The sequence below is a fragment of the Falco biarmicus genome, chromosome 7, assembly GCF_023638135.1.
Source record: "Falco biarmicus isolate bFalBia1 chromosome 7, bFalBia1.pri, whole genome shotgun sequence".
Classification (NCBI taxonomy): Eukaryota; Metazoa; Chordata; class Aves; order Falconiformes; family Falconidae; genus Falco; species Falco biarmicus.
In genome coordinates, this window is record NC_079294.1 from 13,027,233 (window position 1) to 13,046,578 (window position 19,346).

A 19,346-nucleotide genomic window follows, 5' to 3' on the forward strand; every position below is an offset into this window, starting at 1 on the left:
CTATTGGGACTATGATCTATTAACTTACATGTGAAGATGAAACTTGGGAAACCTGTCCAGTACTGAAACCAAAATTAGGCAACGGTCTACTAGGTCAGTGATCCACCAATTAAAGAAAAACCTTGTTAGTAGGATTTAATGACTCTGAAGAACACTATTCAATCAATAATCCACTAATATCAGAGAGATTTGCACCTGAAAATGCAATGTTATGGGTCCAAAGGGGCAGTTACAGACAATCAAATAAATTGTATAATCACATGCAGTAGCGCAAAGTGAACCCTAATGGAGACAGTACCATGATTTTTTGTTAACTCTCTCATATTTCCAGGCCACACTGTCCTTGTTTTTCTATATGTTATCACTAACAAAGGAAACAAATCTTAGAGACCAACCATTACTGTAAATCAGAGCAAGTCAATCTTGGCTTATTTTTACGGGAAATCTTTCTCTTTCTTTTGTCATCCTTTGCTTTCTTCTCGTTTTCCTTTTCCTTTTCCAGGTTGATAGTAACAGAAGAGAAAGACTCTGGTTTTGCAGTAAATAGATCTTCAAGGCAACAGCAGGACAATAAGCAGTCACATTTTCAAGGAGTCATTTGGGTGGGTTAAAAGAAGAAAATCAATTATACCTTCAGTGATAATGACAATAATAACTGATGGAACTGACAACGTTCTCTCAAAAGAAGCCAAGTCAACTATTTCACTTCTACACATCTGACTCTTGAAGAGGCCATGACTGAGAGGGGAAATAGCCCAAAGTCTGCAGATGTCCTTGATATGAAAGGTTTGGGAAAGGAACTGTAAGCTGTTTATCCTTACAAAATTGCAGGTTTTACTTTGTAATGGTCAGTTTTGGACAGCTTTCTCTGTAAGCCAAGGTGTCTTCTGGGTTAATCAGCCTGAGTCAGACCTCAAGTCTTACAAGCCTGCTCATGCCATGAGAATTAAATGCAGACCATCCCAGTACAGTAAGAAGGATGGGGGCAAGAGCCCCATTGCCTCCTTCTCACTGGCTCCAATTAACAAGAAGGCACTGGTTTGAATAAGTACCTGACTACACATTCAGGAGTGCTGAGAGCTAATTTAGGCTCAACTTTTCTGGAAAAAACAATAACCCTGTAGTTAGTGTAGAAGAATCTCACAGATATTAGCAGTGAACCTTTCTGAGCTGGGATTGCAGTTGCCTCAACATCTTCAAGTCCCTCAAGTCTTAACAACATTCCTGATGATTCCCTGAGTAGGATCCATCTGAGCTAATGGAGAACTCGATGCCTGAGCTAGTCGTTCAGAAGGAGGTATTCTGAGGTACAGTACATCCTCTCCATAGCCTGATGCCTAAAACAGGACAGATTAATTGCATCCCAGAAGTGCTCCCCCCGACCCCTGCCATAAAAGAAGCTCAGACAAGATCTGTCTGATCTTTAGGGACACTGTAGGTCCCTAAAGCTAGTGTGTTTTAATATACCTCTACCCTACGGCTATGCTGTCTGCAGGGTAATCACCTTGGTATGCCAGAAATAAGGGCAGTACATAAAACAGAGGTAGGAAGGAAGCAAAATATGAATTAGTTTCCTAAAAGTACCCACTAGGCTATTCTCTCCAAAGGATTCAGTGTATTCACTGATATGCTGTCCCTGAGCTCTGCTGCACTCAGGGCTCCCTGTTACCACAGTAGCCTACATCCCACATCCCAATCTCAGTCCAGAAGCCCGCTGCCACTGCTGAATTACAACTGCGTGCAGCTACTTCATGACACCCCTGTGGAACTCTGCAGCATGTCAGACTTAACCATCCCCGGTGGCTAGATCTGTGTCTCTTTCTTTCCCCCAGCAAAGGCAGCATTTGTGGGGTAAAAAGGTTTTAGACAACCAGATAGTGTTTATGATTAATTTTGAGATTTTGATTAATTAAAACCTAAGTAACAATGTAAAAAACCTCAGAGAATTCACAGTTCAAGCTTCACAGTCCAAATGGGATGATGGAATGAAAGCTGCTATATCAGTTGGGATATTTAATCCTAAATGGGAACCGTAAATTGTGCTAGTGTTGCCTTAAATAGACAGAGCTTATTAAAACACAAACTGAACTTTCTATCAGTAAGTATACTAAATCAAACTTTGAGATACATTTGAGTATGTTAAGTATTTAAGTACCTTGTGTGTGTATATATATATATAATTAGAGTATTAAGCATTGATATTTGAGTATATTAAAATCAAATTAGAGCTATAAACCCACATATTGTACAAGGGCCAAAATACAACATTTTTGGCAAAAAAATATGTAAAAATATAACGAGGTGGCTTCTCATTTAAGTGGTCTACAGCAGTGCTGCTTTGGGATGGTGGATCATGTAAATTCAATCTGAGTTTGCTTCAAACCATTTTAAGTTGCATCAGGCTACATTTGACTTTGGAATCCTACCTGTTTTTCATAAGATTTGATACTGTATGCCTTCCTGTTTGTTAAAATTTAATCCAAACAAAATTTGGGTAAACATTTCTTCATCTGTGAAAAGATTTAGGGCTCTGAAGTCACACTTTTTGAGAAATTTATTAAAATTATTACAACTTTTTTTTTACCATCTTAGAGGTATAAAAAGGATTAAATCCTGCTTGACTTCTTTTGGACTTTCCATTGGAAACCGTTTTGCATACTTTTGTTACATGCATATTGAATTTCTGTAATTCTTTGATTACAGCTCTGCCAGGAACATCATTCCAAGAATTGTAAAGGATCCAAAATGCAGTAGTGAAAGCGATTCCTGGCACCTGTAGGAACAGCCAGGACTTTTCTCCAATCTCTGACTTTCAAAACCTTTACTCAAAGTTAATACTTTTCTTTGATTTAAGTTTGGCCATAATCTTATACGCTCCTAAACTCGTTTGTGTTTTACTTGATAGAATTATGTTTAACTGTAAGTTTAAGATGTGCAGTGCTGACTCTCATGCAAACTTTTCCATTAAAATGAAAAGCATCATAACAAGTACTGAGTAACTGCCTGATTATTAATTACCAATGCGACTTATATTGTTTAATCAAAAAGTTCAGTTGCTTTTGTCATTGGAGAAATAAGAGCCCATGCTGAAAAATATTTTTTGAAAAAATGATGTTGCATCATCTGGTATGCTCAGTCACAAATTTAGTGGAAGATGAAAACATACATTTCTGAATGAGTCTAGTCATTAGAAATAGTTACAAGCATCAGATAATTTACACTGTTTACAAGGCAAACAGAAATGGCTGCAAATACTACTAGCTATGGAACTCAATAGACCATTGACTTTTAGAAATATTAAATGAGAAAACATTTCCAGCATTTTTTGGTGTGAATAAGTAGTCTGATTTCTTTAATGAACACATTGACTAAAGTCAATGAGAACCATAAGCTTTCAGTACTGCTGAAAAACAGGTCTCTCCTTTTTAAAGGCTCTTTTATAAAGGAGACAAGAATAACATATACAGCATGTTGCTTTTTGCTTCAAATAAAACCAGATCAGAAAACTACATTAAATGCAACATTATTGTTGCCAAAGAACACCATCTAGCAAAAAACCTCTGCTAAAATCCTGTTCTGAACAGGAAAATCTTGTTTCCCCTCCAAGTTTGGAGGGGAAGGAGAACAGGATTCTTTATGAATCTTGCTACTGAAAACAATAGAAGCTTTCCCAGTTCTATGTGATTGACAAGGGATTCTGAGATGAACTGATACTTGCAAGTCTAAGCTTGTTCTTGAGTAGATGGTCTGTGAGCTGAGGCCATCACAACTACCTTTTTGATGCTGATGGGTCTTTTCTCTATATTGAACACTTCAAGTCATCAGTTTTATTGCAAGTGACAGAAATACATGACTAATTATTTAGGCTCCCTTGCTGTCTTTTGGAGGGCATTTTTGCAGCGAAAAAACCATGCTTTTTGAAGACCCAGACACATAAAAGCAAATGTGGCAGAACACTTCCTTCTACTTACAAGCCAACAAGCACACAAATTTCTGGCTGGACCTCACTCAAATGAAATTTGCTAAAACTTTCATGGAAGAATGTGAATTCTTTTTATTATTGCTCCTCATTCTTTCCTGCTCCAAATCTCTCCTGACCCACAAAATTGCCATACATCATTAGGTTAGGAAATCAGTTATGCTGATTATTAGTCTCATGACATTAGGTCTTACAGCTGCTACAATTCAGTGTTTACCTGAGAATCTTGTATTTCATTTTAAAAGCATGTTACTGGTTCTGGTCCTCATCATTGCAGTGAAAAGCTAAGAAAACATGAACTTGAAGCACTCAAAAGGCAGAACAGAAATAAAAAGGATGAATACATAAAATAAATGCATGTTCATAGTTACAGAGATCTCACAAATTTTAAGTCAATCTCTTGATTTTCTAAGTCCAGATTCATGGGTTTTTCATGTTGCAACAGAAGAAAAGAAACCAGGAGTAAGATACCTACTCTTCCCCCTTTACTGATGAGCAACTTGTGTTCACTCCTTCTCCCTTCTCAACAGGAGCCTGGGTTAGGCTACACTTGGAAGGAAGCCCACTTAATCCTGCTGTGGAATGGCCAGCTAGTGTCACTGTAGGCTGAAGCAAAGTCCATGCCTCTCCTTCATAACTAAATATGAACATGTTTGAGGCAACCAGGAGCAGTGAAAGCTGCTGGAATGAGTAACAAAATGGCTCTGCAGACTGGCTGCACGTTGTGTTGCCCAGAGATCGCTGGGCTGACCAAAGTATACCGCATAGTTTCCACACAACCAAGAAAAACAGGACCTTCCGTAAGCTGGGTAATGACCTTAACTAATAGTATTCTAGTAATTCTAATATCTAAATATGCTAACACTAATGTCTAAATATGCTAATAATAATGAAAAAAAAATCAACCAAACGTACTCAGCAGGATTTGAACATTGAATATAAACAAGAAAAAGTGGTAAATGCAAGAAAACAGTCTCTTTAATTCAGATGTGAAAATGGAATATATTGAGAAGTAACAAGGAAGGGAGGGAGGGAGGGAGGGAAGGAAGGCAGGAAGGCAGGCAGGAAGGCAGGCAGGAAGGGAGGGAGGGAGGGAGGAAGGAAGGAAGGAAGGAAGGAAGGAAGGAAGGAAGGAAGGAAGGAAGGAAGGAAGGAATGGCTGCCTTGCGTTTAGCGCCAAAGATCAGGGTCACCGTAGCTGGGTTCTACCCTAACACAGCCATTGACTTGCTGTTAAAACCTGGGAAAGTAATTTAATCTCCATGCATTTTATTTCCTACAAGTGAGTTTGACAACCCCTCCCACCCCATTGTTCTCAACTTGGGTCCCAACTGCATGTGAACTATACATTCAATTCATCCTCCAACTGCAAAAGGAAAGGAAAACACCTGAAAAATGAAATAACTGTTTTTCCTAAGGCATAAGTGTAATTTAAATCATAGCATTATGGAATGAAAATCAAGGCATTGTTGAGTTTATGTTATTAAAAATGTTTCTCTGTGTACAGTGGCTATGTGTATAATCAGGATGGTGCAGCACAATAAATTTCCATTAAGAAACAATGATTCACCTACCACAGTGAAAGCAGTAATAAGGTTAAGCTCTTAAGTTAAGTGGAAAGTAAGTCAAACTAAACCCCAGCAGGTTTCCTACTAGTGGCATAGCTAATGTTTTTGAAAATGTTCTAAATGTTCTTCCTCAAATATATGTATTATACATCGCAGTATTGTTAATTATATCCATTTTCTCTTTTATACACTTCCCCAGGAGATCAGTGAAGAATGGAAAACTTACTTATAGTGGATTTCAGATTTAATGAGACAAAGATGGTTTAATATATATGACAAAGTGATGTGCTCTCACCATATTTGATAGGTAATTATTTTTTATACTCTAATGGCTACCATTTTGAAAATAATTAATGCATTATTTATGTAATTAATAGATAATCAACCGAGTAATGAAATACTCTGGTTACGTCATGGTGGGTGGTACTATCCTGTTTAACATCTCTAAAGCTGTTGGCCTGACATGATGTCATATACATACTAAAAGATTTCATTCATCAAAAAAAAGATTTATGCACATTCCAAATAACTAAGTAACACTGCTATGGTATTTCTGTCCATATATATATATATATATATATCTCTGCATAAAAGTCTAAGCCATACATATATAAAATGTATATTTAAAAATAAGTGTTTGAAATCAAATTTTTAAATCCACAGTTATGCACTTAAATAAATGCCATAATTTTCCACAGAAATAAAAAGCATCTACCATTTCCTTTGGAAGACATGGATCTACTGCTGTGAAGTTCTGCAGGTCTATCAATAGTCCTACATAATCACTAGCTTTGAAGTTTGGTGATAGAACAATCAGCACGATTTTTTTTCCCCATTAGCAGAAGACCACAAATAATTTAAAAACAAATAAATAGATGTTATAAGAAATTTTTAAATTGCATTCAAATGGACACGCTCAGGAACTTGAAAAAAAACCCCTATCAACTCTATCTACTTTGACACAATCTTCTCACTAATCCATATGACTGGAAAAAGAAGAGTTAAGGAATGACTAATTGAGAAGACAGTAATTTTTCTGCTGCTATTTTCTTGAATGCTTGTATAAAAAGTATGTTTAAAAGTGTTCGCAGCATGCCCTTTGAGGTGAGTATTTAATAAATTGTCCATCACTTTAAGAGTGCTGTTGCCCTAGATACCCTGATGTACTAGTGGAAGAGAAAAACCTCTTTACCTCTAAGGCTCAACAATTACTCGTGATTCCTTTCTTATTCTTTGGTCAAAGATCACTTGCAGAGTAAAGTGACCTGTAATGATGACTCAGGTGAGGGTTTATTTAGAAGTGATAGCTATGGACAGAAGAAAATCACATGGTTCTACCAGGTTTGTTTGCCAACTTAATAGCCATCTTTCCTAAATGGTCCCACTACTTTAGAGGCATGGAACAAAACATACAACCTCCATTAAGTCAGTTCCAAAGCTGAATGCTGCTCTTCAGTTGAAAGAGCTTATCGATCTGAATACAGCCTTGTGACTACAATTCTTTTCCTTCTTTTCCATAAACTGTCAGGCTTAGGCGTAAGGTGTGGCCTAGATTAATGCAAATCTCATAGTGTATATGTCTTTTTCTACATAACTATTCACCACAATCTTGAATGTTTTCTCATGTATGCTAAATTTATACCTCTGTAAATGCGACCTCAAATAGGCTATTCTTGGATTATATGTGCAGAGAAATAGGCTATTAAGCTGATGGTCATGCAACACATTAATTTAACTGATGTAGGGAGTGAAATTCGGAGTGAAGCTTTTTGTGAAAAAACTCAACTTCATAGTGAAGTAGAATGAAAGAATACTATTGCTTTTCCAATGCCATGTGATAAGCCCTCTACAGCTCTCTTTTGCAAAAAGTCTAAGGAATAAATATTATTGTAAAGATTCAATAAAATCAACATGAATGAACACACAGTACATAAATGAAGATGAAAATATGAATATATGATCACATATGTACATGAACTGCATTATGTTATGTATAGGATAAATATTTTATCCTACCATAAAGAGGAGTCTCTCTATGAAAACTATGATTGTTTTTTTATTACCTTAAAATATTGCAGTTGTTTCTCAGCATTCATTGTTCCTTCATTTTCTTGTCTCAGACAGGAATTGAAGATGAAAAGCTCTGTATCTCTCAGCCACCCTTTCAGCTCTTTGATCCTGACCTCCAGCTGCCTTACCAGGCTGCCGCTTTCAGGCGAGAGCAGGTCACGTGGACCTAACCCACTGTGCCCTACCATTGTGTCTTGGATCTTCTCTCCTAGGGTTTTCTAAAGCATCAGATAAAGAAAACATAGATTAGTCTTACGTACCAAAACATACACAGGTTAATGTGCAACAAGAAGCATCCCTTAGATGACTACAGATGTGGGCTTTTAAATAATTACTATTCATATCAATCAGTTTAATTCTTTCTTTCCTTGTTTCAATCAATTTCATTTTTTGTATCCTTGTTTCTCACTTATGCTGTTCTCTCTTGGTCAGTGACTTTGCTGGAAGCATGGTAAATCAATGTTTATTAAGAGCAACTATGGACAGAGGGGACAAAATTGTACATAACTTTGTCAAGTAGTTACTCCACAGAATTTGTCCATGGCTTTAGACACCTATGACCATGAGGGTTACTGGTTTCTAGGCCGCAACAGAAAATCTGGCAAGCACTGAGTTCCCCAAACTCTTACCCAAGGTACCGTCTAAGTTTTTGGGGAAACACTGAAATATTTTTTGAGAACTGTCAGGTCCCGGTACCCAAACTTGTAGCCCTGAGGTTGCATATAGGAGCAGTTAGGTCACAAACACTGGTTTGCTTTTAAAAGTGAATGAACTTGTTCAGCCACCAACAAACCAGAAACTGCAAAGCCTCGATGTTCCTGAACATCAGTCCAATTATTTAGGCAACTAAATTCAGATTTAAGTTCTCCGTGTTAACCATCCACTTTAAAAATAATGGGCCAGAATAAACATTCACCTCTGACCGCTAATGAAACTAATTTACTACAGCTTTTCAAAGTAGTATTTCTAATAAAAGAACCGCTGAATAACATTTTGATAGTGGGCGCTGTGAGCATAATGAATATTCTGAAGAGGCCAGGGGAAGAAAGTTACCTTCCTTTTCAGGATTTGAAAGGCAATCCTTTAACATCACAAGGGAGATATGCTGTTGCCTGCTTCTTCTATGCCAGGCAGTATTTTATCTGACCTATAAGAGGCTGTCAGGCTGACACTTATTATAAGCACTAGATCTGTGTTACTGATTGTAGAATATTGAATATACACTGACAACCACATCCAATAACCTTTTAAACTGATAATTAGCAGCGGTTAATTGTTGTAACGTGAAGATACAGTTTTAGGTGACACAGAATGGCTCTGTTGAAAATACGTGCTTCAGAAAGTTACTGGAATATAATTTATAACAATGAAGTTAGCTTCCAAAAATAAGCTTTAAAACACAAATAAAATTAGACCAACAGACATTAATCTACTATGTGGCATTCTGTAAATAACATCTTTAGGAGATCATAACTGAAAAACATGCTTTCTTGGCACCACCTTTCTATTTTCATGGTGCAAATATTGATAATTTGAAGACCCTCAGTGGAATCCAGTGCTAGCTATTGTTTTTATGCTGTAACAAAAGTAGCAGCAGGAGGTGAAATCAATGCCCTTGGAGGGTAGGGTCACAAAAAAGAATTTATTGCCACTTTTTTGTTCTGGAACAGTTTGCAATCATAAATTCTTCATAAACAGAATACTTCAGAGAATGGTCCGTCTTCATAAATATACGACAGAGGACATCAATTTCATTTAATTCACAATTTGTGTCAGCACAGCAGATGCCAATGCCTGCCTTGATAGGGTTGTTTAATATGCAATTGAGACAGAGTAATATTCAGCACAGGGGACAAAATTTCACAGATTAAACTGTACGCACCACTGACATTTCATTCTAATGTATTTCCATTCCACACTGTTCACCTTAGATGAAAGTAATATTAAAAACCATATCCCTCTATTTTACCATTGTTAGAAGTTAAAATCCTTGTCTTTAATTTTTTTCATGCCAATTAAAACGTAATCATGCCAATTAAAACAGTATGCCTAGTGCTGTTAGTTTCTGCAGAGGTTTTTATTAAATTAAACAAAACTCTATCAAACTCTGCTTATTATTCATGAAATTGCATTTAGCAGGAAAACTCTAATAGTTATATTTTATTTTTCTGTAAATGCTGAAATTAATGGCAAAACTTCATCCAGAGGTATATTCTGATTTTAACAGACTGAGAAGCAGAGGGCTTCAATCTTTTTTGAGACAGAGTTATTCTTGATTTTCAGAATTATGATCAGTTGCTTATCTCACAGTTTTATATCCTACCAGCTTTAATCAGTGCCACTGAATTAACTGATTAAAGACATTGAATGTCATAAATGCAAGGCTTACAACTGAAATTATTTTAAAAATACAAGTTGTCATGATCAGACACAAAAGAATAGTTAATAAGCCCCATTTTTATCAGTAAATTTATTAATGTTCAAATACTTTTAAAATGCTTGTGATGCTGCTGCAGACTACAATTAAAAAGTAATAAGCTCACTAGTCATAAGGCAACTTATAACAGTTTCTGACAATTTGCACATTTAGAGAATCAAGAGATTAGAAACAACTGTGCTGAACTAAAAAAGCCCCACCCTCTCAAATGGCTATTGCATTACCAAATAAGCTAAAGCAACACAAGTCAGTATTTAAAATGCTGTTGGCAGGTTGCATGTATAGCTTACTTGTAATATATTAGAAATGTTTTTCAAACTAAGATAATAGCATGCAAAATTATGCAATGTAACTGTATTGCTAATATCACACATCTATAATTAATCATTTAAAGTAATTTATAAATTTATCTTACCCTTGATTTGAAGTGAAGGCAATTAAGGAGAGAAGTGGATGGAAAAATATATAGTTTGACCTCTCTCTCTCTCAGCTGTTTTACAACAATAGGACAATAGTGTCTCCTGCACAGTGCCATCACTGGTCTCTGGGTAACAGAGTCACTATATTGCTTTTTTTGCCAGATTCTTGTATCTCACTCTTTGGCTGAGACCCAGCCCATCATAGCGTGAAATGAATTACATGAAACTTTTTTGGCTTTTGTCAAAAGTGTGCTGAATACAGCAGCATGAAACCTATCCCAGCTGTATTCTTAGCTTCAGGTATTCAGATTTGTACTGAATCTGTGTATTTGTTTTTGAGCCATCAGTGTGACCTGAAATATGCAGTGACAACCCCACTTTTCATCTTAAGGGTATAGTAAATAGTTAAACAGTAGATGTCTCTAACATGTACCTTCAGAATAAATTCTATTAACATTCACTCAAGCATGACAGTCAGTGTATATCAGATATACTGCATTATAGTTGACTTGGTGCATACCCGTAATACATGGCATATTTTACTTACATTTTTTATGTATTAAAGAACTAAAATTATTAAAGTCAGACAGGAGACAAGCATGGAATAAAAAAAAATCTACAGAAGAGGAAAATACTGTGGAGTTTTTATAATAGCATGAGTAGCTTGTTTGAAATGTACGTGGTGAATTGAAAGAGAGAGATATTTGTGCCTCAAATTAGAAATCAGACAGACAGCGTACTTCAACACAAAAATGTACACATAACCCACAAACAGTAATAAAAATGCAAATACCCCAAGCAGTTCCCATTTTTCATTAATTGAATCCACTTTTTCAAGGAGATCATTTGGTAGTAAAACACCACTTTTCTTCAGAGCTTCAACCTTACTAAGCAGTTCCATCTTTTTCGGATGCCTGATTGACATTTCTACATTGTATCTCTAAAATGAAAAGAAATAGGTAACATTAGCCACTGTAAAGAGTTTCCTCTATAAAATTAAACTTTAATTCTATGTGCCCAGTTACGATCATGCTCACTGTGTCATTTTTTTTTTTTTTTCAAGCACACCAGCATGTCATGATATATCACAAGAGATTTAGGTACCACGTATGTGGTCTTCTTGGTGACGTACCTATGCAGGCAGTTAGCAGTTGATTACATATAGTAATATTCACTCACTCACAATATTCACTTGTGCGGTAATATTCACTAACACTCATCTGAAGCTTGATCTGCCTTTGTCTCATTTAAATCAGTGGTGCCTTTTTCAAATGTGCTACTTCAGCAAGTAACACTGATGCTTTCCATAGGAAAAAAAAAACCCACCAAAAAACAAACCCAAGAAGGAAAGAATTTCATAATTATGTTTTCCTGTACAGTTTATTTCTTCTCTCTCTCATTGTGGATTCTGTCTCATATATGGGCCTGAAATGTTATTACACATGAAAACGTGAAAGTTTTGCCTTAGAAAAACAATTAGACATAACTCCCTGACAACACAATACGAGAAACTTGATTTTCATCGCATCAACCAACAGGAGCAGCGAAATGACACACAAACGAGAACAGCCACAATGCTCATACAGTCCAATAGATTCTTCAAGCTCAACATACCTTTTATTTCCTGCAATGTCATTTATTGTTAAAAAGAAAAAACCCAAACAAACAGGGAAAATAGGAATAAACCCAGAAGTTTCTTCCAAAATTACTTTAATATGGCTTTCTAAATATTTTAGCTGTATATTACTTATTTACTCTATAAAAAGGTATTCTAATCTACAGACACATTAGCAAATAAATCTCTTTAAAACCTGTATTCCCTTAAAACCTGAATTAAGTATTAAATATAATAGTTACTATATTGATTAATTATGTTTTAGTAGCTGGTACAGTAAATAAAACCACAAAATTTAATGCACAGGCATCCACTCATATACATACCCTACACATAGTTAAGCTAATCCCCTCTCCCTCCTATGTATCAAACACTCAGAGAAACAGAACTTCTGATCCGGTCAAAACTGCACCTTTTACTGCAAGAGAAGAGTTCAGCACATATTCTTAAAATGGTGTTTACAAGACGTACATAAATTATGCATCGCTGTTAGCAAATTGCATCCTAAACATTAGGCTTTCTTTGCTTTAAATTCAGCCAAGAAAACTGTCATAGCAGCTCATACTGAAAATGTTAATAACTGGGCTAAGTATAAAAAAATTAAACTAGAATAAGGAATGTTTAAAACATGGGTGCCTTTGCCAGATCCAAGAACATGCTCTGTAGGAAAACAAAGCAAAAATACAATTGGAGACAGCTTAAAGAAAATAATAAAGGTGTGAAATCACTGTTTCAGCTAACAGGTCTTCAGCATTTCCATGCATATGTTTGCATATTGTTAGTTTCATATTTTAATCTCTCATTTACACAACACATGCACATCATTTGTATTATGTAAACTTCAGCAAATATTAGTCATTTGTGGATCATAGAGCAAATGTTTTAAATGAGGTGATTTAAACCATTTCTCATTATTAATGAACACTGATCAGGTGTCTGCGTATCCAAAATTACATGAATATGCATGGTAAAAAACAAGGAATTGTTTATAAAGAACCTGCCTTTTGATACTCGGTGTACTGCCGCTAAGGTTTTAGGAATGCACAACAGGAGGCATCAGCCAGGTTTGGCACTGGGGAACTGGATCTGCCAAGAGGCAACACCATTTTATTGGACTAAAATGTTCAACAAGTATGCTTCTTGGTCCTGTATTATTGCCTTTTCAGCTAGAACGGTTACTGGAGGAGATTACAATCTTCTTTATGTAATCTGATTTCTATTTAAAGATGATATAGCTGAAAAGGATTTGCATAATTATTTCCATAAGTACATGTAATATCAAGGGGAATCCAGAGTCCAATTTGCTAGGCACTGAAATCCAGTTCGTGCGACTCCCTCTCTTTTGTCAAGTGAATTAATAGACTGAGGGAGTCCTCTAGCTGTGTGACACTGGTGCAGGCACAGCCACTGAATGCTCATCACCTGTTTTAGGCTGGCAGTGGCTGCTGCCTGGACCGGGGATGGGTATGTGCCTGGACAGTGCAGGACGGATGAAGAAATAAAATACATGGCATGTTTCATGACTACAGTGCTCTTGTTAACACAGAAACAGAAGATGTTTCATTTAATTTTGGACTAGATAAAATAATTCAGTGCAGTATAATCCAAATAGTGTGACAGATGTTATAAAAGGTTATTACATTAAAAAATAAATAAGCTAGATTTTATGTACGTGCTCTGTCTTTGTCACCGTGTAACCTACTGTATAAACAAGCATGATGAAAGTGCTGATTGATAGAAAATGCATTATACTGTAACTGTAAAAGATGAAAGAATTCAGTTCGTTATTAGATGTATTGGTATGTGACTGAGAGTCAGTATTGTTTTGGTCCTGGATATTTAACATGCAGTGTGTATTTTAAGTTAAGGGAAGAGCTTAATGTACAGGAGGAACAGTCTGAGAACTGATAGCATGAGATGCTATTGCTAATGCTATTTTTTAATCCATTAAACACCTACACTCTAGGCAGTTGCATGGAAAAATTAGCTACCAGCTCTATCAGCGCTGCACAACCCTAGTCTGGTAGGACTACTTAATCCTGTGGTGAGAAGATAATTTAATCTTCAAATTCATTCTTTTCTCAGCTTTAAGTGAGCAAAGGCTGCTCCATTGTGACAGTCTGTGGATGCTATGATACAGATTACTGTTTAATAGCCAAAAACGAGATTAAGAAAGTTAAAGTCACAGGTTTCTTGCAACAGCCACGATAATAAATAAATGAGCAATATTTAATTTCCCACAACACCTGGCATATTAAAAAACTGGAGGAAAAAACCCAAACAACAACATACTGGAAAAACTGCAAAATATTTACAGCATGATTAGCTGCCTGCATGCATGGCTGGTTTTGTGTTCCTGAAGCCACTCAAAAGAAATTCAAAACATTGTTGTGTAAGTTAAAGAATTTTGGCTTTTTATTCCTCCTCACTCAAATCAATATTTCTCAAAGGACAAATAGATGAATTTATAAAAAGACAGTAGCTTTTATCTGAGAATAAGTTTGGCAAAAATATTTAAACCACAAGAAGTTGAATTCCAAAACAAAGCAAGTTAAAACCTTACCTCCCCTGATAAAAATATTCTAAGAAATCCAGGCAGGCTTGATTGAGACACATTTTTTGACACTTTATACTAAACTGGGCCTTTCCCCCCCCCACCCCCCATCTTTTTCTTTCTTTCTTTTTTTTTTTTTTCCTTTAAAAAATTATATAAAACATTTTTTGTGTGAAAAATCACACCCGAAAATTCTGCCCAAATGGAGACTGGAACAATGCCTTGTAACAGTGTTAATTGTCACCATGGAAACCAGAAGAATAAGCCATTTTGAAACTGGTATAGAAGGCACACATTGAGCAACTCAAGCATTTTTCAGCCTCCCTCAGTGTTAAGGAACAAGATGCCTAGTCACTGAGAGGTCAGAGAAAGAAATCATCATGAAAGGTCCGTAGATGTGCACTGTCTGCTAAACAATAAAAAAATCTGTACACAGTTAACAACTCTGTAAGACTACGCACTGCATCTTTCAGAAAGAGAAACACCACAAAAAGATGATCAGGACTGGGGTGCGGATTCCACCCCTCGAGCAAAACTTTAGGGCAATATTATGCGAACCTTGCCCCTAAAGCTCCCTGGGAATTCTGTTGTTGTAATAAAACTTCAGAAGAGGAAAGAAAAAAAAAAAAAAAAAAAAAAGCCTGCATGATGGAATTCAAAATAATGCTCTAAAAGCACACAGAGAGATTAAGACATCCATTGTAAGACTTTTGTATGGTGCTTCTGTTGGTTATAGTGAAAAGAGACTAGACATACTGAACACACAGTGGAGCTATGGCTACGAAGTACAGAAGAATTAAGCCAGTGAATTTTCTCCATTATTGGAATAAGGGTGTGCTATTTGTAGATGTTCTGCATTCCACCATTCACATACTAACAAAGTATCTTCCGTCAAATGGCACTGTATGATACACAACTGAGATCAGGACTGAGTGACCTGCAGTTTTAGTTTTTACCAGGGTTGGATCTTTAAATTTAAAAAACTTGTCTTTCGGGGTGTTTCGGCTGCTGCAGACACAAATACATACACACACACGTTGTGTGTGTGTGAGTGCATGCACAGTCAGCATTGGCACACACTTGCAAAATATACTGCATACATTAAGTTAAGCAAATAGTCTGCAAGCAAATTCACCAAAATATGTAATATAAAGATATAAAAATATATAGCAATGCACATATAGCAATATTTGTCCATCATCTCTTCACACACATTCTCACTTTGTGATCTGGATAATGTTTGCACTCTTCATGCTAGGCTTCATGGTGGCCCCTTAGGAAGCCCATGCCTAATGCCATTCAGTGATGAACAAAGAGTCTTTTTATTCCAAAGTCCAGGGTCCAAAGCTCAGCCGTATACAAGCAAAGTGAAGGAATCTGCTAGAGGCCAGCCTACCCTTCACAATAGCTCTTAATGCTTCTACCTTTTTGGTACTATCAGTGTGAAATATTTCAGAAACAGTCCAGAAGCTTGGTTTTATTTCTTACGCTGTCAATAGCACTAGAACCTCTGGACAACATTCAAGATCTGGGCTGAGTGATCTGTCTAGATAAATAGCAGTTGCCGTTTCTTGCAAACTTCATGTATTTCACTATTAGCAATTTATGACAAATAATTGCACAGGGAAATTATAAAGACTCCTACAATTGTCCTTGTAAATTAATAATAGGCTTTCTTGATTGGTATAAATTTGCTGCTGAGCCTTTGGAAAAATTAAAAAGTGCAATGTCATTTAAAATTGCCAGAACTCACACAGCAAATTACATCTGAGGTTAAGAATCAGTTTTTCCTCTTCTAGTTTATTCCATTTGCATGATCTGGAAATCATATTACATTGGCTATGTATTGTTAATTGGACATAGATTGCATTATCTTTGATATAAATCAAACTACAAATATTAAAATGAATTGCAAATTCTCTAATAGAAGATCATAAAACAATCTTTTTTAAGTATCTCCCATTAATAATTTAATTCCAATTATATCACTCAGAAAACTCAAGACAGCGAGTGCTACCTTATTTCCATTTGCTTTTCTCCCTTACAAATAAGCACAATATTACTATATGTATTTGTGTAAGAGTGCATGTGCGTATGGGTGCCTGCCTGTAAACCAAAACAAATCTTAGCGCTTTTGTCTCAAACCCCTGCAAACACCTTGCTTTTTTGTTTGACAGAGTAGCAAATGTGGATTACACTTCTACTAGGCATTCCTTTCTGTGACAGCTAGAGAAATAAACACATTGAAAGAATCATTAAGCAACTTCATGAACTAAATTTTGCCTACATTAAAAAATTATGCAGTGGGTACACATTGTTCTGCCTTTTTTTTAAGGAAGGTGATCCCAACCCTTTAAATCTTACTATAAATGTAATATCTTTTTGAGGACTCTGTATGCCCTTTAATGAATTTATATTAAATATTTAATACTGTTTAGGGCATATCCACTACTACCAAAAACAGTTATATTCCCAGCAGTCCCACTGTTTCAGGCAGAGGGCTTGATTGATCCTCCTAGCCTGAATTGAGTAGAATGAAAAGAAGCAGTTGGAAAATAGCTGCAATCATTTAATGCAGATGACCTCTGACAGGCTCACAGCTCTTCTATCTGAACAGAAATTTGCATGGGGTCTCTGTGCAGAGGAACAATGTAACCTAAATGGTAGACAATCTTTATTCTAATGAAGTGGGTGTCAAGGTCAATGTAAAACTGCAATGATAAATGGTGCACCACTAGGCAAGAGAAGTTGCATAGGCATTGTAGTGCTTTCACATTAATTGAAGGCTGAAATGCACTGAGTGAAAGCACAAGACTCTCTTTTCACCATAATGTGTTAATGCACAAATGTTTAAATGTTTTATTCAAGCCCCTAGCCTGTTGGCACAAATCTTATTGCAAACAAAAATACAATAGTTGGCCAATAACCAGAAAAATAGAACTTTTTATTAGCTTGCCTTATTTCTTGAATCCCTAACAACTTCCACAATCTACTCAGAGTACCAAAAGAATAACAAGTCTCCAGACACCTAATGTAATTCCCATGATCCTTTTTCTATTTAGGATATCTGTCTTTAATTAGTTCCAAACAAGCAAGCCTTTAGACAACTCTTCATTAGATACCATTCCCAATGAACTAACTGCGAGAAAAAAAAGTCATGCTTCAATATTATTATTTCCTAGATTCCAAGTTTTCTTTTAGTATATAGTTAACATCTCCAGGTGCCTTTTGTTCTCAGTAAGAATTAGACCAGTAAAACTGGGTTTTGTAATGCAAAGAGTTGTGTGCCTAGAGTGGGGACTAAACTACAATCTGTTATTGTGGCTTTGTCAAAACTGCAATACAACTATAATTATAGTACTTCATCAGTCGATCAAGCAATTTGTAGAAGGCAGTACATTTTGTCTTATAAAAATGAGGAGGACAGTAAGCTGCTTTTTAAAATCCTGAGCTGCTTAAGCTTGTTAAGGGTATATTGTTTGCTAATACACTCATTAGCAGCCAAGCATTTTAACTTCATCAATTAAATGGGAAATGGTGTTGCACCATTAGTTTCACAAAATGCTAAAATACAGATCGCAGGGTACAGCTAAGAATTATAGAAAACGTATATTCAACTGCAAGCTGCACTACACACTTCAAACCTTTTTTTGTGCAGCAACATACACATGGGGGGGGATGTCTGTGCGTGAACGTAGGTGGTGAAAACCCTGCACATAGTTGTGAAGCTGATTATATATATACACACATATACACCCACCTAAAATTTCCCAGGTCCCATAAGGATTACTGCTAAAGCACAGCGTCATTTCTTGACACTGATGAACATTTACTCATCTGAGTAATCCCAAGGATGACAGAAGTTTATTCCTGTGAACAACTAACAGCTCTCCTGGATAACTAATGGGTTCCCAATATGGACGATAAATTTTGAATATTTATCAGCCTTTATAGTTTTAGGCTCTTCTGTGCAAATAGATGTTAACAATACGATTACAGTTATTAGACAAGGAGCTATAGCTTGTTACTAATTAAGAGGATCTGCAGTGCTTTCAGTTTCTGGGAGGCTGTGAGTGGCACGTACTGTACAACGCCATTTCTATTTTACAACTCGCCTGTGCAAGGGAATTTTCCATACAGAAATCAGCCTTCAGAATATTGCAATTCAGAGAATAAACTCGAGTGGGCGAAAAAAGAAAAAAAAAAAAGGAAAAAAAAGTATGGTGTAAAGGAAAGGAAAAAGAAAAAAACACGTTACTGATGAAACTGTTTAAAAAACTGTACAGCTTCATCTGTGTGTGATTTGTCAGGTCTGAAGCTTTGACGTGCCCAAGGGGCAGACCCCAGCGGGGAGTAGGCTGCAGAGCTAAATAGCTGTGAAAGAAGTCTTAATGTAGGATGGAATTCAAACTAACCTTGACATGACCTCGGGAAAAATATGCAAAAAGTAAAATGAATGCACTCTGCAAGATACATCCTAATTTTGTGGCCGAGCTGGTTAGTTTCACAAACATAACTGGGACTTTAAAAGCAAAATAAAATGCGAGGAAAAAGGGGAAACTTCGGAATTCAGAGTAAAAACTTAAGCGGGCATGGGGTGTTGCTGTGGAGGCATATGAACCATTTGGAAACAATCCAAATAAAAACCAACACTGAACAATATTGTTGTCAGCCTGTCTATTCAGGAAAATTGTTTTTTTAGGT

The 19,346-nt window shown here is 36.2% G+C and overlaps 1 protein-coding gene across 2 annotated transcripts in view; it reads right to left on the minus strand.

Annotated features, from left to right (window-relative positions):
* The window catches only part of AKAP6 (A-kinase anchoring protein 6), a 287,326-nt gene that overhangs the window by 41,808 nt on the left and 226,172 nt on the right, over positions 1-19,346 (minus strand). For both annotated transcript variants that reach the window (XM_056347614.1, XM_056347615.1), the window contains exons 10-11: positions 11,267-11,413; positions 7,611-7,835 (exon numbers count right to left, since the gene is read on the minus strand). In XM_056347614.1, coding sequence (XP_056203589.1) covers positions 7,611-7,835; positions 11,267-11,413 — 372 coding nt within the window. The remainder of the gene's footprint in view (positions 1-7,610; positions 7,836-11,266; positions 11,414-19,346) is intronic.